The sequence below is a fragment of the Schistocerca piceifrons genome, chromosome 3 (assembly GCF_021461385.2).
Source record: "Schistocerca piceifrons isolate TAMUIC-IGC-003096 chromosome 3, iqSchPice1.1, whole genome shotgun sequence".
In the NCBI taxonomy this organism is placed as follows: Eukaryota; Metazoa; Arthropoda; class Insecta; order Orthoptera; family Acrididae; genus Schistocerca; species Schistocerca piceifrons.
In genome coordinates this window covers 529,666,064-529,691,197 of record NC_060140.1, presented here as the reverse complement: position 1 = coordinate 529,691,197, position 25,134 = coordinate 529,666,064, and the positions used below count along the sequence as shown (strand labels likewise).

General features: G+C 44.6%; 1 protein-coding gene across 1 annotated transcript in view; it reads left to right on the top strand.

Moving 5' to 3' along the window:
• LOC124788802 overlaps positions 1-25,134 on the top strand; it is a 79,033-nt gene that overhangs the window by 47,586 nt on the left and 6,313 nt on the right. The window contains exons 2-4 of the mRNA XM_047256084.1: positions 5,386-5,518; positions 7,636-7,776; positions 11,090-11,319. Of these exons, the coding sequence (XP_047112040.1) occupies positions 5,386-5,518; positions 7,636-7,776; positions 11,090-11,319 (504 nt within the window). The remainder of the gene's footprint in view (positions 1-5,385; positions 5,519-7,635; positions 7,777-11,089; positions 11,320-25,134) is intronic.

The window sequence follows — 25,134 nt, the reverse complement described above, 5'->3', positions numbered from 1 at the left end:
CCGAAAGTCTTGGAATTCCAGGGACTGATATCCTGCCAGTATCAGTGCCGACAACAGGCGAAAATTGTACAGATTCTAGAATCTCGGATTTGATGAACTGTGTTCATACATAATTAAGTTTGTACGGTACCCTCAGAGAGCTTCCTACTCGTACCTCTTCAGTTTTATGTACTTTTCGAAGCACTTGGAACGTGATAGACCACTTTACATTGTCAAACGCTTTCTGTAGGTCGACAGATCCTATGAATGTGTCAGTAGTTTTCAAAAGTGTTGCCTCCATTATCAAGTGCAACGTCAGAACTGTCCATCTGCTGCCCTTACTTCTCCTAAAGCTAAACTGGTTGACCGAGCGAGGTATCATCGCGATAGTTAATACACTGTACTCACATTCGGGAGAACGAGGGTTCAAATACGCGTCGGTCATCCTGATTTATTTTTTCAGGGATTTCCCTAAATCGCTTAAGTCAAAACCGGGATGCTTCCTTTCAAAGGGCACGGCCGATTTCCTTTCCAATCCTTTCATAATCAGAGATTCTTCTCCGTCTTTGATGACCTCGTTGTCGACGGGACGTTAAACACAAATCATCTTATTTTCTAGTCTGGTTGTTACCTAAAACACCCTCCTCCTTCTCCCTGACTTTTATCCCGTAGCTTCACGGGGTCAGCACATTAATTTCAGCAATTCGCAGTTTTAGTGGTGTAGGGTTGCTGGATTAAATCCTACGATTTGAAGTGAACGAACCACCTGAACATCGCTGTTCGCCGTTTTTGTGCTCCACTCGGTCTATCAGAATTCGCTTACGATTGGATTCAAGGCTTCCTCGCAGATACATCTCAACATGTCGCTCTTAATGGAACAAAATCGACAGATATAAAAGCAATTTTGCAGCAGCCCCAGGAAGTGTGATAGGACCGTTACTATTTACAGTAAATGATAAAGAAGAGTCGGAAGCTGTTTAAGATTGTTCAAAGATGATGTGGTTGCTATAAGAAAGTAGAAACGCCAGATATAGACTGGGAGACTCAAACGTTCATAACGGGTGGCAGGGACAAAGAATCCTGTGAAATTTTTTTAAGTGCTTTATCTGAAAACTACCTTGAGCAGTTAAACAGAGAACCGACTCGTGGGGATAACATATTAGACCTTCTGGTGACAAACAGACCCGAACTATTTGAAAAAGTTAACGCAGAACAGGGAATCAGCGATCATAAAGCGGTTACGGCATCGATGATTTCAGCCGTAAATAGGAATGTTAAAAAGGGTAGGAAGATTTTTCTGTTTAGAAAAAGTGACAAAAAGCAGATTTCAGAGTACCTGTTGGCTCAACACAAAAGTTTTGTCTCAAGTACAGATAGTGTTGAGGATCAGTGGACGAAGTTCAAAACCGTCGTACATTATGCGTTAGATGAGTATGTGCCAAGCAAGATCGTAAGAGATGGGAAAGAGCCACCGTGGTACAACAACCGAGTTAGAAAACTGCTGCGGAAGCAAAGGGAACTTCACAGCAAACATAAACATAGCCAAAGCCTTGCAGACAAACAAAAATTACACGAAGCGAAATGTAGTGTGAGGAGGGCTATGCGAGAGGCGTTCAATGAATTCGAAAGTAAAGTTCTATGTACTGACTTGGCAGAAAATCCTAAGAAATTTTGGTCTTACGTCAAAGCGGTAGGTGGATCAAAACAAAATGTCCAGACACTCTGTGACCAAAATGGTACTGAAACAGAGGATGACAGACTAAAGGCCGAAATACTAAATGTCTTTTTCCAAAGTTGTTTCACAGAGGAAGATTGCACTGTAGTTCCTTCTCTAGATTGTCGCACAGATGACAAAATGGTAGATATCGAAATAGACGACAGAGGGATAGAGAAACAATTAAAATCGCTCAAAAGAGGAAAGGCCTCTGGACCTGATGGGATACCAGTTCAATTTTACACAGAGTACGCGAAGGAACTTGCCCCCCTTCTTGCAGCGGTGTACCGTAGGTCTCTAGAAGAGCGTAGCGTTCCAAAGGATTGGAAAAGGGCACAGGTCATCCCCGTTTTCAAGAAGGGACGTCGAACAGATGTGCAGAACTATAGACCTATATCTCTAACGTCGATCAGTTGCAGAATTTTGGAACACGTATTGTGTTAGAGTATAATGACTTTTCTGGAGACTAGAAATCTACTCTGTAGGAATCAGCATGGGTTTCGAAAAAGACGGTCATGTGAAACCCAGCTCGCGCTATTCGTCCACGAGACTCAGAGGGCCATAGACACGGGTTCACAGGTAGATGCCGTGTTTCTTGACTTCCGCAAGGCGTTCGATACAGTTCCCCACAGTCGTTTAATGAACAAAGTAAGAGCATATGGACTATCAGACCAATTGTGTGATTGGATTGAGGAGTTCCTAGATAACAGGACGCAGCATGTTATTCTCAATGGAGAGAAGTCTTCCGAAGTAAGAGTGATGTCAGGTGTGCCGCAGGGGTGTGTCATAGGACCGTTGCTATTCACAATATACATAAATGACCTGGTGGATGACATCGGAAGTTCACTGAGGCTTTTTGCAGATGATGCTGTGGTGTACCGAGAGGTTGTAACAATGGAAAATTGTATTGAAATGCAGGAGGATCTGCAGCGAATTGACGCATGGTGCAGGGAATGGCAATTGAATCTCAATGTAGACAAGTGTAATGTGCTGCGAATATACAGAAAGATAGATCCTTTATCATTTAGCTACAAAATAGCAGGTCAGCAACTGGAAGCAGTTAATACCATAAATTATCTGGGAGTACGCATTAGGAGTGATTTAAAATGGAATGATCATATAATGTTGATCGTCGGTAAAGCAGATGCCAGACTGAGATTCATTGGAAGAATCCTAAGGAAATGCAATCCGAAAACAAAGGAAGTATGTTACAGTACGCTTGTTCGCCCACTGCTTGAATACTGCTCAGCAGTGTGGGATCCGTACCAGATAGGGTTGATAGAAGAGATAGAGAAGATCCAACGGAGAGCAGCGCGCTTCGTTACAGGATCATTTAGTAATCGCGAAAGCGTTACGGAGGTGATAGATAAACTCCAGTGGAAGACTCTGCAGGAGAGACGCTCAGTAGCTCGGTACGGGCTTTTGTTAAAGTTTCGAGAACATACCTTCACCGAAGAGTCAAGCAGTATATTGCTCCCTCCTACGTATATCTCGCGAAGAGACCATGAGGATAAAACCAGAGAGATTAGAGCCCACACAGAGGCATACCGACAGTCCTTCTTTCCACGAACAATACGAGACTGGAATAGAAGGGAGAACCGATAGAGGTACTGAAGGTACCCTCCGCCACACACCGTCAGGTGGCTTGCGGAGTATGGACGTAGATGTAGATGTAGAAAAGTGTCAATTTGTAGAACAACTTGCAGGCGCCAACTTCTGCTGTGCAGCAACTCTGTTTCAACCCCTGACCTCGAAGGCTGTCCGAGAATTCTAAGTTCTGCCAGAAAAGTACGACTAAGTCGCAAGACTTTCAGACTCCGACGAAGATCAGATCTTGCCTGTCCTGCGCCCGCGCAACGCAAGAGCGAAGCCAACATTACTCAACTCCCACTGCCCTCGAAAACCGCGCATCAGCGTTCAGTGCTGATCCCAAAATTCCCCCACACTATCTCAGAACATCATTCGTGCCAATAGCGATCGTTCCCTTCAGTTTCGAGCAGGGCTTTATGACATAAACTGGCGTCAGCTTCAGTTGACCAATCATGCCTCTGCTATTTAGCTCGGGGCACTGAACTTGCCATTTGACCAGCTACGAGCCAGCCGTTGTGGCCGAGCGGTTCTAGGCGCTTCAGTCTGGAACCGCGCGACCGCTACGGTCGCAGTTTCGAATCCTGCCTCGGGCATGGATGTATGTGATGTCCTTAGCTTAGTTAGGTTTAAATAGTTCTAAGTTCTAGGGGACTGATGACAACAGATGTTAAGTCCCTTAGTGCTGAGAGCCATTTGAACCAGCTACGAAAAGATGCCTAGACCACCGGCCATACAGCACCAGACAGTCGCGCCCAGCAGGGCACGATCCACGAGTATTCTCAGAATCATGAGGACAATGTAGTCAGTCGGCGCCAGCAGTCTTCGTTCCAGACGCGCTGGAACACTAAACACACAAACTGCAGTGACAGTCAAACGGCTCGCATGTCGTTTCGCCCTGCCTACAATAGGCGAAACTCGAATGAGGTCACAGTTGCTCAAGCCCATTGATGTATGACCCTCTCAGTATTCGCAGAAGTGCAAACCCCCCCCCCCCCCACCAGAAACGCAGTGAGCTGTGTCCTCCAGTGCTCTCTTTGCACAGGTCACCCAGGCAAGTAACAGAGAAAACTAAAAGCAAGACCACATACAGTTCCCAACAGGCATAGCAATCAAATAAAAGGTATTTTGAGCTTTCAGTAGAAATACTCTCATTAGAATAACCTTATTAGGCCTGTTACCACCGTGCAATGACATAAAATATTAATAAAATTAATGAAAATGAGAGGCGACATGCAAAAGAGGGCATGGAACCTCTCATAGTAAGCACACATGGGGAAAGAAATCCACTACTGTAAAACTACACTATTAATGACTAATTGCTGGAAACAGTACCTACCGTAAACTGTGTAGGAGTAACTATACAGTGCGATCTAAAGTAGAATCACCACATAAAGCAAATAGTAGGAAAAGTACATGCCAGGTTCAGATTCATAGGAAAAATCTTAAAGAAATGTAACTCATCCACGAAGAAAGTGGCTTATAAGGCACTTGTTCTACCGAATCTATTGTTCAACAATCTGCAATCTTTACGTAGTAGGACTGATAAGAGAGCAGATACAGTGAAGATCGGCACGTTTCGTCACGGGACCGTTTAGCCGCTACGAGAGCGTTATAGAGGTGTTGAATAAAATCCAGTGGCAGACGTGGAGTCGTTGTCCGTCACGGAGACGTTTACTATTAAAGTTTTAAGGGAGCACTTTCCGAGGCAAGTCTGACAACGTATTACTTCCTCCCCCGTACACCTTGCGTAATGACCATGACGAGAAAATTCGAGAAATTAGAACTAACACGGAGGCTTACCAACAATCGTTCTTTCCACGTGCCATTTGCGAGTGAAACAGGGTAGAGGGGATTGGTTAATGCTGCCAGGTGTATCTTCTGCCACACACCATTAGGTGGCTTTGGAGTATGAGGTAGACGTAACCAAAAGGCCCGTTTAGTCTTGGGTAGCTTGTGGCCGCTCCGTTGCTCACGGTAGTGGTGTGGTGTCTGCAAATTGGTGGCTGGGTTTTGGCAGGCAGCTCGATGTTCGTGGTGGTGGGAATCAGGGCGTGGCAGTGAGTGTGAGAGCGGCGCCAGGTGTTGACTGTGGGGTTACGCAGGTGCCTGGCAGCCGACGGCGCTGCCATCGTGCTGGAGGATTTGTCTGCGCGCGGCTTCGCTGTGCCCTGCCGCTACCGCGGCCTGGGATTGGACCAGCTGCGACTCCTCGTCCACCAGTTGGGCCGCTTTCAGGTGAGCACAAGGATCCTGCACTATACTTCCAGTATATTCAGAGTATTGCATCGACGAGAAAGAGTACTGATGTATTTTCTAAATTTAAGATAATTTTCCTCTATCGTCCAGTCTCAGTTGCACATTTTTGATTAGATTACGTGTTTCGATCACTGTGGATCATCTTCAGACCTAAGTAGTTGCGTCAGCAACCCGTCTTATCTACTCAGAACCACATATCAAACACTTTCTTCATTTTAGCGTTTTCCACCTTCTTAGGACTGTGCACCTGTTCCCTTTCAGCACACCACTGCTGTGGTTTTCCATCACGTGCTACAGCGATTCTATTTTTGTGTGTTAAATTTATGTAGCTAGAAAGCAAATACATGCAGTGATATACATGGGTGGTTATAATTAAACTGACGGCGTTCAGAATGCTGTACACATGGTAGAACTCTGAAACATCGTAGATATGTTAATCATTTGGTGCGCTCGTGGAGTATGCTGAAGAAAGTAATAGCTCCACTTCCTGCCACCAAACAGTAAGCAATCAGAATGTTCCCTTTTTTGACTACAGTATGCTGTTTGTGGCCTGGTGGCGAGTGTTGATTACTTTTGTGAAGTGGGTGTTGGTGTAAAGTGTTAAGAAGTTTGAAACGTTTCTGCACAAGGGGGCGGCGGCGGCACGAAATGTAGCTTGTCAGGTGAAAGATTTGCTTCGAGAAACCTTCGATGACGACCGCATCATCTCTAGACAGTTTCTAATTGCGTTACCTTCCAGATTCCGTTACCTAAATCCATGTGAATTCAGGTTTTGGAGATCGCTGAAAGATCGTATCTATCGGGAATGTATCTGGACTCTTCCTGATCCTAAAGACAGCATATGACGACATATACTCTGATTACATCGCATATGCTACGAGTAATGTCGACCATGCCATGTTATGAATGCAGAGAGATCCTGAGTCGGGAGATCATATTGAACACGTAATTTGTGACCACAATAAATGCGCCAAAACCAGCTTTCTATCTACATCTACATCTACATCCATACTCCGCAAGCTACCTGACGGTGTGTGGCTTTACCTTGTGTGTGATCGCTCCTCCTCTTTCCCTGTACTTACACCACATTCTGACTGGTTAGAGCACCACAATTTCACCTGGTGGCAGAAATCAGAGTTTTTTTTTTTCATCATACTCCGCGAGCGATCAGCCATGTATACAGCCCTCATAGCTACACTCGGAACACCATCAGTTTAATTATAACCACACGAGCTTTAGAAACCACTGTGAGCTTACCTTCTTGTTTTCTGTCTACTGAAAATAACAACAAAGCGGCCAGTTATATTGGCTTGTCACTCAAGGATTCCTTAGCTCAAATGGCGCCTGCCCTCTTGTTCCTGTTTGTTACATTTATCTGAAGATGGCAGTAGTAGTCCGAAGTCGTCACGTATATCACACTCTTCAAATATTTAATACATATGATTACCCGCTGTGCAGTTACGTAACTGTCAATATAGTGGACTTATGCAGAATAGTGTCTCGAGCGAAATGATTCGCAAGTGTAACGTGCTCCTTACCTTGTGTACTGAGACAGAAAGGTTTTGCTTCCCTGTCTTCCTTCTCATATTTTTTCTCCCTGATACAACACACTATCATTCCACTTAAAGCAATTAAAATTGTTGTTGGCGTCACTCCACTGTAAACTGGTAAGAAAGATGCCCATAGTTTCCACTCCTCTCTCAAAGTATTCGCACATATTGCACACTGATCGACATAGTCCAGTTTCCTTTGTCATTTCAGTTTGAACTCCGAACCCTGGATTTGTCCCTTCTATTTCGTTCAAGTGGTATGATAGCAATAAAAAGAAACAATAGAAATAAACTAAATATTTCTAACATACAATACATTCGGGTATTATACGTCTCAATACTGAACACTGGAAAAATATTGATATTTTCTTTTGACACTATGGCAACAATGACGATGATTGGCACGTGATACAGGGAAATCAGGAAGAGTAATTTTAATTAGGCTACAAAATGTTAACTACTATGGTCTTTCAATAGATTTAATATTGTTGCTCATATGAATGCACAATAGAGAAAGTTATTATTTATGGATTTGTATTTCTACAGGCAGCTTCACTCGCTGTTCGCACCCTGGATCCAGCAACATATTCTCTTATGCAGCAGAACATACGGGAAGTGATTTACACTGACAAATTTCTTCAGCTGTATGCTCCTGTGTTAGAATTTGCTGCTAGAGACGCTGTGCAGGTGAGTGTGTTAATCCTGCAGTAATTTAAGTTGTATTCTATTTCTGCTGTCCCGTGCTGTAATCCTCAAAGATATTGTGGTTTTCCTGTAGCTAACGCCGACCCTTATGAGTTTTAATATTATGCCAAGCACACAGAGTTACACAAAAGACAAATTGGAATCTTACAACACATTCATCAGTTACACATAAAGGACAGCTAGAGGAGGAGATTAGTGTTTAACGTCCCGTCAACAACGATCTCATTAGAGACGGAGCATAAGCTCGAATTAGAGAGGGACTAAGGAAGTAAGTCAGCTGTCCCCTTTCAAAGGAACCATGCCGCCATTTGCCTGGAGCGGTTGAGGGAAATCACGGAAAACCTAACTCAGGATGGCCGGACGCTGGTTTGAACCGTCGTCTTCACGAATGCGAGTCCAGTGTGCTAACCACTGCACCATCTCACTCGGTGGCAACTGAGATAGTTGGGTATAATTCCAGTTGTGTAAAAGCGGGAAACAGATGCGTACAAACTGGAATGGGACAAAATAGAGAAAAAAATCTGCCGAGTTCTTTTCAGAGGAAGCGTCTCCACATTTGTCTATGGTAGTATACAGGAAACCAAACTTCGGCCTATACCGCGGGGACTAAAACTCCTCCCGAATTAGAATACAGCGTTTCACCACTGCTTCGGATATCTCTCTCTCTCTCTCTCTCTCTCTCTCTCTCTCATTCTACGTCAAAATCCACCTGTATACTCTACACTCCACAATCCTCTGTCCATTCCAGTGGTTCTGCAGGGTAGTGTGCGCTGATTTGAAACTATCTGGCAGATTAAAACGTGTGCCGAAGCACTGAGCTATCCAAATACCCCTAATGACTTGCCGTAAAGTTGAGGGTGGTCCGTGAGTCGACCCTGAATAGCAAAGTCGGAACATTTTCAAGCGAAAGAGAAAATTCCAGGTTCAAGTCCCTATCCGGCACTGTTCTAATCTGTCTGTCAGCGCATACTACCTTGCAGAGGAAAAAATGTTTCCGGAAACTATCCCTTAGGCTGTCGCTGGAGGTGACAGCATTTGGTAATCTGATTCAAAAATTGGCAACCGATCGTGTATAAAATAATGCTATGCATAATCGTCGGTAGATTCAAATGTCATTTTTATTATTTCATTACGCGATCGGCCACCAGTCATTGGGGACTGGAGACCAATACAGTCGTGAAGTAGCTATCCGAAATGGCAAAATGTGGAACGACCACACAAATCTAGTTGCGTTGATGGAAGTTACTGGACTGGGGCTTAGTGGAATACGGCTAAGGAAGCGTAATTTATGCACAAGAGATGCTCGTAAAACCGCCATTCGACTATCTCTTAAGTTTTGTTCGATTATGATCCTTACTAGTTTTGATAATTGAAAGAAAATGATCGAAGAACTGAACATTTCTTCATGGTTTCGTTTGGTCAGCGTGAGAGTAACAAAGCAATGTACAACGAATTATAGGAGGAGATGCTATGAGGGAAGTGTCATGCGTCACAAAGAAACTTTTGGAGAAAATTCCGAGAGCCGAAATATCAAACAGTCAAGAAACACCTTTCTTCCTCTTACTTGCGTATTTTGTAATCGCCATGCTAAAACTAGATAGATTCGGGCGAAAACAGAGGTATCGATCGTCCTCTACAGTAAGCAATTGGAAGGGCAAGGTAGCAATTACATTATTACAACATTTACCCTCCGTCATACGCCGGGAATTTGCGAAGTCAAGGTTTAAACATAAATCCATCTTCATTGACTACTTTGTCTCAATAGAACCCACATTATTTGTTATTTTTCAGCTCACCCTACCGATGACGTAGTGATTCGTTAACGAGATGCATTGTCTCGTATTACATTTATATCTACATACGCATAAATAATCCGCAAACCACCATACGAGCATGGCAGAGGGTACCCTGTACCACTACTAACCATTTTCTTTCCTGTCCCAATCACATATAGAGCGAGGAAAAACGACTATGTCCGCACATGAGCCCCAATTTCTCGTATGTTAGTTTCGTGATCATTACGTGAAATGTGTGTAGGTGGCAGTCAGCTTCAAATGCCGATTCTGTTAAATTTTGTCAATAATGTTGGTCGAAAAAACATTGCCTTCGCTCCGGAGATTTCCATGTAAGTTCCCGAAGCATCTCTGTAACATGTGCGTATTGTTCGAACCTGCCAGTAATAGATCTAGCAGCTCGCCTCTGTATTGCTTCGATGTCTTCTTGTAATCCGTCTGGTACGGATATCAAACATTCGAGCAGTGCTCCAAAGTAGGTTGCCCTATATGCTGTCTCCTTTATAGATGCACATTTTCCTAAAAATCCTCCCAATTAACAGAAATCAACCACCTGCCTTCCCTGGCACAATCCTGACATGCTCGTTCCATTTCAGATATTTAAAGGAAGTGACTGTGTCAAGCAGGACACTCCTACCGCTGTTGTACAGGTTTGTTTTTCCTAACTCATCCGCACTAACTTACATTTATCTACTTTCAGAGCTAGCTGCCATTCATGACACTACATATCTTGTCTAAGTCATCTTGTGTCCTCCTACAGTCACTCAACGATACTTAAGAAGTCTTCGAACCTCTCACATATCTGCGATCTTATTCCGTATGCTTGTACCTTTATAGAGTTCACACTGAGACACTGTGTCTAATGCTTTCTGGAAATCTAGAAACATGGAATCTGGCTGTCTGCCCTTCATCCATATTTCGCAGACTGTCATGCGAGGAAGAGTAGGCTGAGTTTCGCACGAGCGGTGCTTTCTAAAACCGTTCTGTTTCGTGGACGTTAGTTTTTCGGTATTCAGGAAATTTATTATATTCGAACTCAGAAAATGTTATAGAATTCTGCAGAAAACTGATGTTAAGGATAGTGGTCTGTAATTTTGGGAGTTCAATCTTTTACCCATCCTATATAATGGAGTCACCTGCGCTATTTCCCAGTCGCTTGAGTCTTTGCGCTACGCGAGAGATTCGCGATAAATGTAAGCTAAGTAAGAGACCAATGCCGTGGAATACTTTTCTAAAACGAACTTGGCATTCCACCCGGACCCGGCGACTTACTTGTGTACAGCTCTTTGGCATTTACTTTTCAAACACCCTCAGTAAATTCTACTTTCAGAATGAAGGAATTAAATACTTTAAGAATGAGGAATGAAAAATTAAACCATTTCGTTATGTAGCTAGGCAAGAAATTTATTCTTGTATGCTTATCTAAAAGGTTACCTTTTTAAGTTTATCATAGGCGAGCTGATGTTCTGCTTACGAAAATTTAGTTCACTGTTTTCTTTCAGATGGTGAGAAAAGCATATCAGAACAACGGCGTATACCTCCAGAAACTGTTAGAATTCGCGCCGTCAGTAGTGGAACGCATGAAATCTTTTATCACCCAAAGCACCGGCGACTTCGTGGTGCTCACCCATGGAGACATTTGGGCGAGCAACCTGCTGTTCCGATATTCGTGCAGCAGTAACGGCGTGCAGGTCCCGGAAGAAGTCTGCATCGTTGATTACCAGACGTGCAGGTGAGTCATGACATATAGTACTTAATGAGGGAGCAGGGAGTGGAAGTTTTCAGGCAAAAGCAAGAAAAAAAAATTTATTTTGAAGACAATCTTGCAAAAAATCAATTAAATCTGCACACGTTTATTGCCGTTACACTTAATACAATTACCTAAGAAAAAAACACACGCTCCACTGGCACTAAAGAATTTACGAAACCGTACCTTAATACGCCCAATTTACAATAAGTGCCTGGCCTACACCGCCTAGAAAGATAATGTAACCTTGCTATAACTCTTGAGCATTAAACTGTGCGTACATGGGGACTAAAGCATTTGAAGGACTCCCGTAAATCATGGAAATACATAGCACACATGAAAAAGATAGGTTACTACTCGATGTGTCATATTTACAGTGATTAGCAATCTATTTTCCCTACTCCCCGTAAAGATGACACGTTGAGTTGCAGACATAAACAACAGAAAGCCTGTTACACACTGAGCTTCGGCGAAAGCCCTCTTCGGAAAATAAAGGGAAAACAAACACACTCTCTCTCTCTCTCTCTCTCTCTCTCTCTCTCTCTCTCTCTCTCCCTCCCTCCCTCCCTCCCTCCCCCCTTCTCTCTCCCTCCCTCCCTCCATCCTTCCTCCCTCCCTCCCCCCCCCCCCCACCTCCAAGCCCAAATCACCACTGCAAGTTTGGCCAGAGCAACCGAACACTGCGCTCATGTGTGATTGAAGTCTTCCTCTGTAACTCAATGTATCATCTTTTCATAATTGTTGATATTCTGTCCTGGACCTTCCATTGTTTGACAGAAATAAATAAAACATACAAAACATTACGCGTAGGTCATGTAAAAAATAATTTTCGGAATTCTTAATAGACAGAAATAGAAGTCTGATAAAATTAAGTAAAAAAATTTTAACTTTTAAGAACCATCAGACAGACGGTAATTAATGTCGATACCAAACCACAACCGCACATACACATCACGTAGAATTTGGTGGTAGCCCCCTGACGACACAGGGATTGCACTGCTGATGCCTGAGCTGTAAACTGTGCACGTATGCCAAGGGGTAGATGCCTGTCTTCCTGAGGAGTCAGGACTCGCGGCAACGGTCATCATGCCAGTTGGCGTTTGCTGTGGCTGGGTGGCGCCTGTGGGGAGAGCCTCTGATCGGATGGGTGGCATCAGGGTGGATGGCCCGCAATGAAGCAGACTCTAAGAAGGGCGAGATCGAATACAATGCCGTCAGGTATGACCCTAAATCGTTTCCCTCCCTCGCTACATTTTGGGAGGAACGTAGGGCTACAGAATGGAGAGAGCTATATTCGCCTCGGTTTTTAGTCTGTAGCAGAACTGATGACTCATTTCCACCTATGAAGCCTCAGTTTTTCGTTGAGCACCTTGAGGACAAGATTGGAGAAGTGACAGCGCTGTCAAAGATGCGAAACGCCGCAGTCTTAATTCAGACAGCATCCCCAGCCCAATCCTGAGCATTACTCGCGTCTGACAAGCTGGGTGATATTCCTGTTTCCGTCACTCCCCATAAAATCCTCAACATGGTTCAGGGGATCATTTCCTATCGCGATCTCCTCTTGCAGTCTGACGACGAGCTTCGCGCCAATTTAGAATGGCGGGTTGTTCATTCCATCTGGCGCGTTTACAGGGGACCCAAAGACAACTGGTTTGCTACTGGTCCCTTCATCTTTGCCTTTGAGGGTGATTCATTGCCTGGAAAGGTCAAGGTGATGGTTTACCATTGTGACGTTAAACCATACGTCCATCCCCCTATGCCGAGCTTATGTACTGGAAGTTTGGGCACATGTCTTCCCACTACACTTCCAGTGCCACATGTAGACCGCGGACGTCCACTGCAACCAGATAATCAAAGTGTGCCACCTCCCACTAGCATCAGCTGTGGAGAGCACCACTGCCCCTGTTCGCCAGACTGCCCAGTTCTCCAAAAGGAGCGGAAAATCGTGGAGTACAATACCCTGGACCGGTTGACTTACAGAGACTAAATATAAATTTGAAATTCGGTTGATGTCGACATACCATCCAAGTGCCAGTGGTTCCTTATTCTGTGCGACGAACAGTGGGCGCTCTGGGCCACCAGAATACATCCGCCACCTGGTGGTAGGGGCCAAATCTTCCTCCGTTGCTTCCAAAGCACCTACTTCGGGAGCAGCCCCACCCCCCCCCCCCCCAATATGCAGGGTGCATCGGTCCCCTCGCCCCTACCAGAGAAGTAACAACCTCCTCTGACTCCTCTTGTGTGGAAGGGGTCCCTTCGGGCCCTCTCTTTCAAGGTCTAATGCCACGGCGGACACTCGCCAGTGGCTCAAGGGGCCAAAAGCTGCTGGACGAAGAGCTCAGTCTTCCTCTGTGCCTGAAGCTGCTTCGGAGAAATCTTCCTAGCAAGCGCCTAAAGAGAAGCGAGAGAGCAAGCAAACTAACAAGGACCGTCTGGTGGCCCCAACACCACCACCCCCTATCAGTTCTGCATCTAAGGATGTGGTGGAGATCTTATTGTTCCCTGCGGACCTGGATCTCACGGATTCCTCATGCACCATAGAAATGGCTACAAATACTGTCGGAGGCAGCAGGTGACCCTGAGGCATAACCTGCCTCCTTGTGCACTTCATGCCTTCCCAACCTCACGATAACGTCATCCTTCAATCGAATTTCGGTGGTTTTTTCCAGCACCTGGCTGAGCTACAGCAGCTCCTAAGCATTACACCTGCTTTCTGCATTGCTCTTCATGAAACCTGGTTCCCGGAAATGCGGATCCCTGCTCCCCAAGGCTCTAGGGGATATTAAAAGACCTGTAGTGACTATAATAGTGTGTCAGGTAGAGTTTGTGTCTGTCCTGAACTCAGTATGCAGTGAACCTGTGCCCCTTCAAACTCCTCTTAAAGCTGTGGCTGTCAGGATAAGGACAACGCAGGAAATAGTTGTCTGCAATGTATACCTTCCTCCAGATGGTGCAGCCCTGAACGCATTGGCTGCACTGATTGATCAACTTCCTAAACCTTTCCTACTTTTGGGCGATTTCCTCTCAACCCCTTGTGGGGTGGCACTGTGCTTACTGGCCGAGGCAGAAATGTCGAAAATTTACTGTCACAACTCGACTGCTGCCTCTTAAATACAGGTGCCTCCACACATTTCGGTTTGACACACAGCACATTTGACCACTGATCTCTTGGTTTGCTGTCCTGGCCTTTTCCCATCTGTCCACTGGAGAGCACATGACGAGCGGTGTGGTAGTGACCACTTCCCCCATCTTCCTGTAACTGCTCCAGCGTCAGGCCCATGGACGCCTGCCCAGATGGGCTTCAGACAAAGCAGACTGGGAAGCCTTCACCTCTGCTGTCATCGTTGACTCTGCCCCACATGGTAACATCGATGTGGTGGTTCAGCAAGTAACTAGAGAGATCATTTCTGCTGCGGAAAACGCGATCCCTCGTTTTTTGGGGCGCCCCCGGCGATACAGTCCTTTGGTGGTCGGCAGAAGTCGCTGAGGCAATTATGGAGCGTCGGTGAGCTGTACAGCGGCATAAGCGGCATCCTTTCCTGGAGCACCTCACAGCCTTTAAACGGTTCCGTGTCCGCGTTCACCAGCTTATCAAACGAAGGAAACAGAAGTGTTGGGAGAGATACGTCTCGACTATTGGGTGATATACGTCACTTTCCCAAGTCTGGACAAAGATAAAACGAGTTTTTGAGTACCAGCCCCCAACAGGTGCCCACAGCGTTAACGCAAATAACCTGTTATTTACCGACGCAAATGCGATTGCCATGCACTTCGCTGAGCATTACGCTTGCGCCGCTGCGTCGGTGAATCACCCCCCCCCTCCTCCCACCCCCCCCACCCTCTTTCGCACTCTCAGCACGGCGGATGAAAGGGGAAGTCCTCTCGTTCACTAACTGCCAAAGTGAACCCTATAACGCCCCTTTCCCAGTGTGGGAGCTCTTCAGTGCCCTTGCACATTGCCCCAACACAGCTCCTGGACCAGATTGGATCCACAGTCAGATGGTTAAACATCTCTCGTCTGACTACAAGCGGCATCTCCTCGTAATCTTTAACCGTATCTGGTGCGATGGCATCTTTCCATCGTACTGGCGGGAGAGCACCATCATACTAGTCCTCAAACACGGCAAAAACCCGCTTGATGTGGATAGCTATCGGCCCATCAGCCATACCAACGTTCTTTGTAAGGTGTTGGAATGTATGGTGTGTCGACAGTTGGGTTGGGTCCTGGAGTCACATGGCCTGCTGGCTCTGGACCAGGGTGGTTTCCACCTGGGTCTCTCTACCACTGATGATTTTGTGTCCCTCGAGTCTGCTATCCGAACAGTCTTTCCCACACCTTGTTGCCGTCTTTTTTCATTTATGCAAAGCGTATGACACCACCTGGCGACATCATATCCTTGCCACATTATACGAGTGGGGTCTCAGAGTCCCGCTTCCGATTTTTATCCAGAATTTCCTGCCACTTCGTACTTCCCGTTTCCAAGTTGGTGGCTCCCATAGTTCCCCCCCAGGAGAGTGGGGTCCTGCAGTGCTCTGTATCTCTATTTTTAGTGGCCATTAACGGTCTAGCAGCAGGTGTAGGGCCGTCTGTCTCACCTTATCTGTATGCAGAAGACTTCTGCATTTCGTATTGCTCCACCAGTACAGGTGTTGCTGAGCGACGCCTACAGGGAGCCATCCACATTGCGCAGTCATGGGCTCCAGCCCACGGTTTCCAGTTTTCAGCTGCGAAGTCGTGCGTTATGCACTTCTGTCGTCGTTCATCCGGAACCAAAACTTTACCTTACTGACGATCCCCTCACTGCAGTGGAGACGTATCGATTTTTAGGACTGGTTTTCGACGCCCGATTGACTTGGCTTCCTCACCTTCGTCAGCATAAGCGGAAGTGCTGGCAGCACCTCAATGCCCTCATCCGCCTGAGCAACACCAACTAGGGTGCAGATCGCTCTACGCTGCTGCAGCTCTACAGAGCCCTTGTTCGATCTTGTCTCGACTATGGGAGTCTGGTTTATTGTTCGACGGCGCCCTCAGCGTTGCGTTTACTCGACTCAGTGCACCACTGTGGCGTTAGACTAGCGACGGAAGCTTTTAGGCCGTGTCTGGTGACTAGTGTCCTGGCGGAGGATGGAGTCCCTCCATTGCAGGTCAGGCGTGCACAACTGCTCGCTAATTACGTTGCACACGTTCGTAGTTTTCCTCCGCATCCGAATTACCGTCTCCTTTCCCCACCCACGGCGGTTCGTCTCCCGCATCGGTGGCCCAGGTCAGGGCTTACAATTGCAGTTCGTGTTCGATCCCTTCTATCTGAACTGGAGTCCTTGCCTTTACCACCTATACTCGAGGTCTATTCGCGTACACCTCCATGGTGTACACCTGGGCCGCGGCTTCGCCTGGGCCTTTCACATGGCCCAAAAGACTGAGTTCACCCTGCGCCTCTCCACTGTCACTCCCTCTCGATTCCTGACATGTACCAAGACCATGAAGTGGTTTACATCGACGCCTCGATGGCTGATGGTCATGTCGGTTTCGCGTATGTCCATGGAGGACCTATTGAACAGCATTCCTTGCCAGATGGCTGCAGTGTTTTCAATGCAGAGCTGCTCGTGATCGTGCGGTAGCATTCTCGCTTCCCACGCCCGGGTTCCCGGGTTCGATTCCCGGCGGGGTCAGGGATTTTCTGTGCCTCGTGATGACTGGGTGTTGCGTGATGTCCTTAGGTTAGTTAGGTTTAAGTAGTTCTAAGTTCTAGGGGACTGATGACCATAGATGTTAAGTCCCATAGTGCTCAGAACCATTTGAACCACTGCAGAGCTGATGGCTATATCTCGTACTCTTGAGCACATCCCTCCATGCCCTGGCGAGTCGTTTCTTCTGTGTACTGACTCATTGAGCAGCCTACAAGCTATCGACCAGTACTACGATCGTCATCCTTTGGTAGCGACAACCCAGGAGTACATCTATGCCCTGGAACGGTCCGGTCGTTCAGTGGTGTTTGTGTGGACCCCAGGACATGTCGGAATCCCAGGCAACGAACTTGCTGACAGGCTACACGGAAACCGCTTATGGAGATCGGCATTCCAATGACTGACCTGTGTTCGTTTTTACGCCCCAAGGTTTTTCGGCTTTGGGAGACGGAATGGCATAGTCTCAGTACAAATAACAATCTGCGTGCCATTAAGGAGACTACGAATGTGTGGTAGTCCTCCATGTGGGCCTCTCGCAGGGGCTCTGTGGTTCTCGGCCGGCTCCGCATTGGCCTCCCTTGGGCAACCCACGGCTGCCTCCTGCGCCGTGAAGACCCGCTTCAGTGTCAATGCGGCACCTGGTTGACAGTGGCCTATATTCTCGTGCACTGTCCCAGTTTGACTGCCGTGCGACGAAATGTTAGGTTACGGGACACGTTGCCGTTAATTTTAACTTAATACGCCTCATCGGCTGATTTAGTATTACGTTTTATTCGTGAGGGTGGGCTTTATCATTTTATCTAATTTATAGAGCGTGTCCTTTGTCCCTCTGTCCCCTCCATCCTAGTGCTTTTAGGATGGAGATTTTAATGCGTTGCATAATGGCTGTCTTCTCCTTTTTATTCTCATGATCAGCCACCCATGGTAATCTGTTTTGTCGTTTTAATCTCTTCTACCTGTTTCTTGCGTTCCTGTGGCTTTCTTCACCCCTTTTGTCCATTTTAGCGTTTGTTGCCCTTCCGTCGTTCATGTGGTTTTTCCTTTCTCTCCGTTTTGTGTTGTCAGTCTCGCTTGTTTTATTCTCACCCTTATGGCATTGTTTTATTCGGAACATGGGACTGATGGCCTAACAGTTTGGTCCCTTCGCCCCCCTCTTTTAAACCTGCCAACCAACCAACCAACCAACCAACCCACCCAGCCTCGTGGCCAGCGCTAGTATGCCTTTCAAATGGTTCAAATGGCTCTGAGCGCTATGGAACTTAACTTCTAAGGTCATCAGTCCCCTAGAACTTAGAACTACTTAAATGTAACTAACCTAAGGACATCACACACATCCATGCCCGAGGTAGGATTCGAATCTGCGACCGTAGCGGTCGCGCGGTTCCAGACTGAAGCGCCTAGAACCCCTCGGCCAACCCGGCCGGCTAGTATGCCTTTCATGTCGTCCTTGTTAAAGTACTTCCTTCATTTCATCTACTTCATATTCCCCAGTTTTGGTGTTAAGTTTCACTAATTTCATTTCTGCTACTCCTCATTACTTCAGTCATTCATCAGTTTATTCTTACTCCACATTCTGCATTCATTAGACGATTCGTTCCGTTCAACAAGTCCTTCTTCCTTTGACTGGGGCTAGAAATATCATTAACGAACTTTATCTTTGGTATCCTTTCACCTTACAATTTAATCCCACTCCTGAAACTTTGGTTTATTTCAGTCATTGTTTCTTTGACGTAATGATTGAATGATGCACCCCTTTATTACACCCTTTATAATGGGAACACTTCGTCCTCGGTCTTCCAGTCTTGTTGTTCCCTCTTGGTTCTTGTATATACTGTATATTTCTTTTTCGCCATGGCTTATTCCAAATTTTCTCCGACTTTTGATCCAGTTTACATTGTTGAAAACGTTTTGTAGGTCAATAAATCCAATGAACATGCTTTTCCTTACGTCTAGTTTCCATTGTAAATCGCAACACCAGAACTTTCTGTGATACGTGGTACTTACTGGAATTAAGGAAAACTTGGGAGGATCCACCAATATAACTTTCTCGCACAACCTGTTTATTTAACAATATATATAACAAAAATTTTATTTACAAAATGAACAAATTTGCAAAATTCTTTTGACCTTAAACCTCACGATGAATGAGCCTTTGCAAAAGAATTCAAAACAGCAAACAATATGACAATGATTACAAGGCAGCCGGATCTGCAGTCTGCCCGTCATCAGGTGAAACAGCGGTGTTTACTACCGCGCTGGACACTGTCCCTTTTATTAAATGCCCTTATGCAACACATGAAAACTATATAAGCACCATTGGTGACAAGAGTGATTCAGTTATTCAAATCAGACGACGTAACTTTCAATTAGAAATCTGTACGTCAAAAGTTTGGCGTTAAGATGCGCGCCTGGCTTAAAGGTTAAACAGATTAGGAAACAGGAAGACAATGATTAAGCGCCGGCCCTGTGGCCGAGCGGTTCTAGGCGCTTCAGTCTGGAATCACGCGACCGCTACTGGCGCATGTTCGAATCCTGCCTCTGGCATGGATGTGTGTGATGTCCTTAGATTAGTTAGGTTTAAGTAGTTCTAAGTTCTAGGTGACTGATGACCTCAGATGTTAAGTCCCATAGCGCTCAGAGCCATTTGAACTATTTGATAATTAAGCTTACTTCAAAGCAACCAACCTCTTAATTTCAATTGGCAACCAAGGTGGGACTGGATCCCAACCCGTCCCTTTTGACAATCTTATTTTGACTAAAGCCCTAGTGACAGTTGGCTGTTAATATTTTCAAAGTTAGGCTGGTTGTTAGTTATTAAGACCGCTCTGAGGGAACGTCTTAAGACATTCCTTGTGAACACTTACTACGAGAGAACTCATTCGGCGGAACCACAAGATCCAGCTAAAATACACCAATAATGACCCGGTCTTTCAAACACAGAAACTAACAGCTTAGTACAACAGGTTGTTCAGATTATGACTAGTAACTGAAAAATGCAATTACGATCAAAGAATTGAACCAATTAACACCTAAATCTAACCACAAGGTGCCTCTTTTGTTTAACCGCAACCTGTGCCTTAGTACAAATGTTCTGGCTGTATTTACGACCAGGAGCTGATTCATCAGAACAATAATGATCGGGTTCAACCAGCAAGAAAAGGCAATATAATAGCGGGACAAATTTTCAAACGACAGGTAGTGTCTTAGTACAATACTGTGGCCTTTATTTACGACCAAAAAGCCGACCCAGTAAAACTTAGAGGGTCGGGTACAAACCAGAAAATAATGTGGACAGGTAGACAATGATACAAATCACCACGAGTATTACAGAACGTTACTCCCATTTATCAACTAATGGTTCCATTGATCCACGGTGCATAGCATCGGTTACTGAGTGGTGCCGATGAAAGCCAGGTAGGCGAGGGAAGCCAAGACACGAGCGGTCGTCCGACACAAATGTTGTCAACCAACCGACGGAATGTCGGCCTGCTGCTTGTAGTCGACGCCGATGAAGTACTCAGATATCACGCTCTGTGAGGGCCCTCGTCGCGTAGCGCGTAGCTTGTGGTTTCGGCCGCTCTGACCTCGTCACCATCTCTTGTCACGACGCTACCGCCAATCCCCAAACTTTATATATACAATCGGCAGGCAAAGACCTTATAAGGACACAACTCACAGATACCAACTCTTCCTCAAAGATGTTGGCAATGGGGCGGCAAGAGGGATAGTCGATACTACACCTGACACAGTGGCGCCAGACAGAACAGTCTACTAACTCTATGGCGCTCGGGTCTCTCTGGTGCCATTACCTTTCCGAAAGCCGAAGCGTTCCTGTTCTAACAACTCCTCGATATTCATTTCCATTCTTCTGCGTGTTAATCTTGTCGGAAGCTTGTGTGGATGAGACGTCAAGCTGATTGTACTTGTCTGCCCTTTCGCGGATGATATGTTTCCTGAAGTCAAATTGTATGTGTCTAGACTAATAATCTACACACGAAATTGAGTAGTCATTTGGTAGCAACATCCCCTCAATGCTATTTAGAAATTTCGTTGGAACCTTATCTACCTCTTTTGCCTTACTTGATCGCTAGTCTCCAAAGCTCTGTTAACCTCTGGCTCTAATACTGGATCACTTACGTCCTCCATAACGACTCCCATTTCTCCTTCTTTCATGCCATCAAACTACTTCTCCCCTCGTAGACGTTTTCAATGCACTCTCCCTACCCATCTGCCTTTCCACTGCGTTTACAGTGGAATTCTGCTCGTACTCTGAATGTTCACGTGTTTCTTTTAATTTCACGAAATATTATCTCGACTTTTTTGTTTATACGCTGACGCAGTCCTATCTACGACTTATTTTTTTGATTTCTTCCTTTTTTTTCCGCAACCATTTCGCTTTGGCTTTCCCGCAGTTCCTATTTATTTCACAAATTACGGCATTCCTGTCTATTCCTGGGCAATATTTGACTGTCTTCTTTCATTAGTCAGGTGAAGTATTTCTGTTACCCAAATCTTCTTCGGAATTACCATACTTGTACGTACATTAGTCTGTCCAACTTTTATAATTGCTCTTTCTAGACATGTGCATTTCACTTCAGCTGAACTGTCTAATGTGGTATCTATTGTCACAGTGTCTACAGTCATAGAGAACTTCACTCACATTCCTCAGTACTTCATTATCCCACTTTTCTCCACACTGATTCTTCTGGGCGGTTCTTTTAAACTTAAGTCTATTCATCATAACTAAATTGGCTGAGTCTTCATCTGCTGCTGGGTGTGCCTTACAATCCAGTGTCTTAGTTCTGAATGTCTGACCATGATGCAATCCAGTTGACACGTACCTGTCTCTCTGGACCTTTCCCAAGTGTACCTCCTTTTCAGGTCATTTTTGAACCGTGTATTCGTTATCACTAGCTAGAAATTATTGCAGAACTTAGCCTTTCTCTTTTCATTCCTTCTTTCAGGCCCATATCCTCCCGTAATTCATTCCCTTACTATAGCGTTCCAAACGTCCATGATTAATAAATTTCATTTCCCTTTACACAATGAATATCTTGTTCAGTATCGTCAAATATTTTCTTCCTCTCCTCATCTTCCTCTCCTCATCTTCTACTTCTGATGTCATTTGTACCTGAAGTATTGTTGTTGGCCTTGGTTTGCTTTAGATTCTGGTAAGAACAACCCTACCACTGAATTATTCGCTGTAACTATTGCCCTACCTTCCTATTTTTAACGAATCCACTCCCGTAATACCATTTAATGCTGCTGTTATTACCCTATAATTGACTGAACTGAAGTCTTTATCCTCCTTCCATTTCACTTCCCTAACCCCCCTGTAACTGGATTGAGTTTTTCGATTTCTCTTTTCAGATTGTCTAGCTTCACAACCACTATCAAACTTCCAAAATTGCAGGCTTTGGTCCCATTTCTCTTTCACTGCTAATTCAAACGTTTTCTCACTTACATAAACTGTATAGATTAAAAAACTGACAATATCAGCACATATTTTTGTGTTCATACAAAGACATTTCTTTGTAAACAAAATAAATTAAGTTCAACTTCTTCTTTCATAAGATATTTCCTGAGCTGCGTTGAAAACTTATTTGAACTAGTTTTGAATATAGATCAGAGAAATCAAACGGCAGATTCGCTGGAATTGCCACAGAATATACGTTGTGAAACAAAAGTGTTCAGTATTGCACAAGATAATTATTTAGTCTTCATTTCATTCTCATACGTAAACATTTTCTGTCTATTTCCATAGTCATTTAAGAAGAGGCTTTTCCCAACTGCCTGATTCTATCAGAAGTTACTGGTTTGAATGTGTACTGTTCATCACAATTTCAGGTATTACCTCATTCAAGAGTCATATGCAGATATTATGCGCCGACGGTCTATGTTTGCCTCCTAGCTGAGATTTGAGACTCTAAGTGACAAAAAGTCAATAAATTCCTTTATTTTTTTATTTATTTACATGTCAAGTTCCGTAGGACCAAATTGAGGAGCAAATCTCAAAGGTCATGGAACGTGTCAGTACATGAACTTACAATAAAAAAGTCACTTGTCACGTATGGAAGATTTACTGTTAGTGTCCTTCAGTTTAGCAAGAAAAATAATAGATGACCAAAAAGAAAGCCAAAGGCACTGTGTTTAGAATGCAGCAAAAACCCCAATGAAGCCGCAGAGCGTAGTCGACGCTTTTTTTATTAATTACGGTTCACGTGGTGATTCAGAGCTTTTTCTGAACCAATTCCAAATGACGCAAGTTTGCACAGATGTATGTGCTGCTTTTGTTTCAAAGTCACGAAGACACAAAACTAAAGTATTATTGCAAATTAAAATTCTATTGAGAAACGAGAAGCACCCTCTGAAAATAATATTCCTCTTTCAAATGTAAATTATTTTTGGAATCAAAAGATTTTTTCTAAAATACTTGTATAAGGTCTTCCGAAAATCAAAATCTAACCGTTTTCTATCTAAATTGTTTTACATTTTATGCGTTATGCCTGGGATTGTACCTGACTCAGTTACAGGCATATTTTATAAAATAATGATACACTGACCATTCACAAATCCTCAAAAGGTCCTTAACGCTTACGAATGTGAGTAAATCTTCCATACGTGACAATCATGGGTTTTTTCCACCGAGCCACATGCAATGTTAGCAAGGCAATGCCTAGAAACCTCGTCGGTTGTAGTGTCTTGAAGAAGAAATTGAAGATACGCATTTTTATCCGGAAACGTCACACGACGACGCTAGAAAGCGTTCCAGGGGCCAACGGCTGCAGCTAAGTAATTATTCTCTACCTTAAACTTCAGTCTGTACGCTCCACACTGCTGCTGTCACTCGTGGACGCGTTGTCTGCCATCGTGCATGCATAATGGCGTCAGGCTAATTACGAGTAATTCCATTTACTGCCCATCAGCGTACAAGCTCACATTAGGTACTGAAGGGGATGCCTGGCGGCAGACGTTAGACGGTGTAATATGTGTAGTCGTTGGATGATGCTTCCCGACCTGGGTTGCTATCCTCAATTTGTTTCTTAAGACTTCATAATACTCGAAGTTTTGAGCTAAATTTTGTTACACCCTGCATACAATAGCTTATGAAACGTATCTACGTATAGCTTACTAAACGTAGCTGCTATAAGTAAAACTAAGGTGGCTCCAAGGCGTCAGAGGACATGGTCACCTTACACGCTGATCACTTGCAATTCCCATGAGGTCATTGGAGTGACATTGTGCGCTTAATAGGAATTACCGGTTTCGATATGTCATCCTCGGATCCACAGATGTAGTAACAGTGAACTGCAGTTCATCAGCAGGACGAGGTGCGTTCCGCATTAATTAGATGTGTGAATCTGAGGATGACTTATCGAAACCGATAATACAAATAAAACTTAAGCCAACGCTTTATCCATTATATTTAGTACTGATTGACTTATCCAGTTCACAGTTCCAGCTGCAGGTTACTATCTATGGGTTTCCAGTGGCAACAAAAATCAGATTCTCAGTATTTCATATAATTATTAACCGAATTTAAAAATTTAAAATGCTGTCATCTGCCCATTAAGAGGTATAACCTTACGTTAAAGACTTAACAAAAAAATCAAGTACTAAAATTAGAAACTGCATGTCTTCAGGCAGTGTAGTTCCCGGCGCGCAAATTACCCAGACTATACTTGCCCAATATTTGAGAATGAGTGCTCTTAACGACTTTCAACAAACTTTAAATATAATTTCAAACTACTATGAAACTTTTTCTCACTGACACGTAAAACTTGAGCAACAGACATTATGTTCTAATTTATTACTTCCTTACTGCCGACTCCATTCACAACAGTTTTCAGACAGTGTTCACATGTAGCACTGAATGTACCTGCAAACTTATATCATTGTACGACATATAGTTCAGCGTTTATCGTGTCATAAACTATGTGATGAGTAAAAAATTGCTTTTGCTTGAGAGACAGTTCTCACAGAAGCGAAACAATATGCTATAAGACACGTTGTGATCATGATCGTGCGATTTGACGATTATCCGTGGGACTATCACCTTCCCACAAGATCGACAGAACAAACAAGACAGCGGACGGCAGCAGGTGGTCTGTCGCG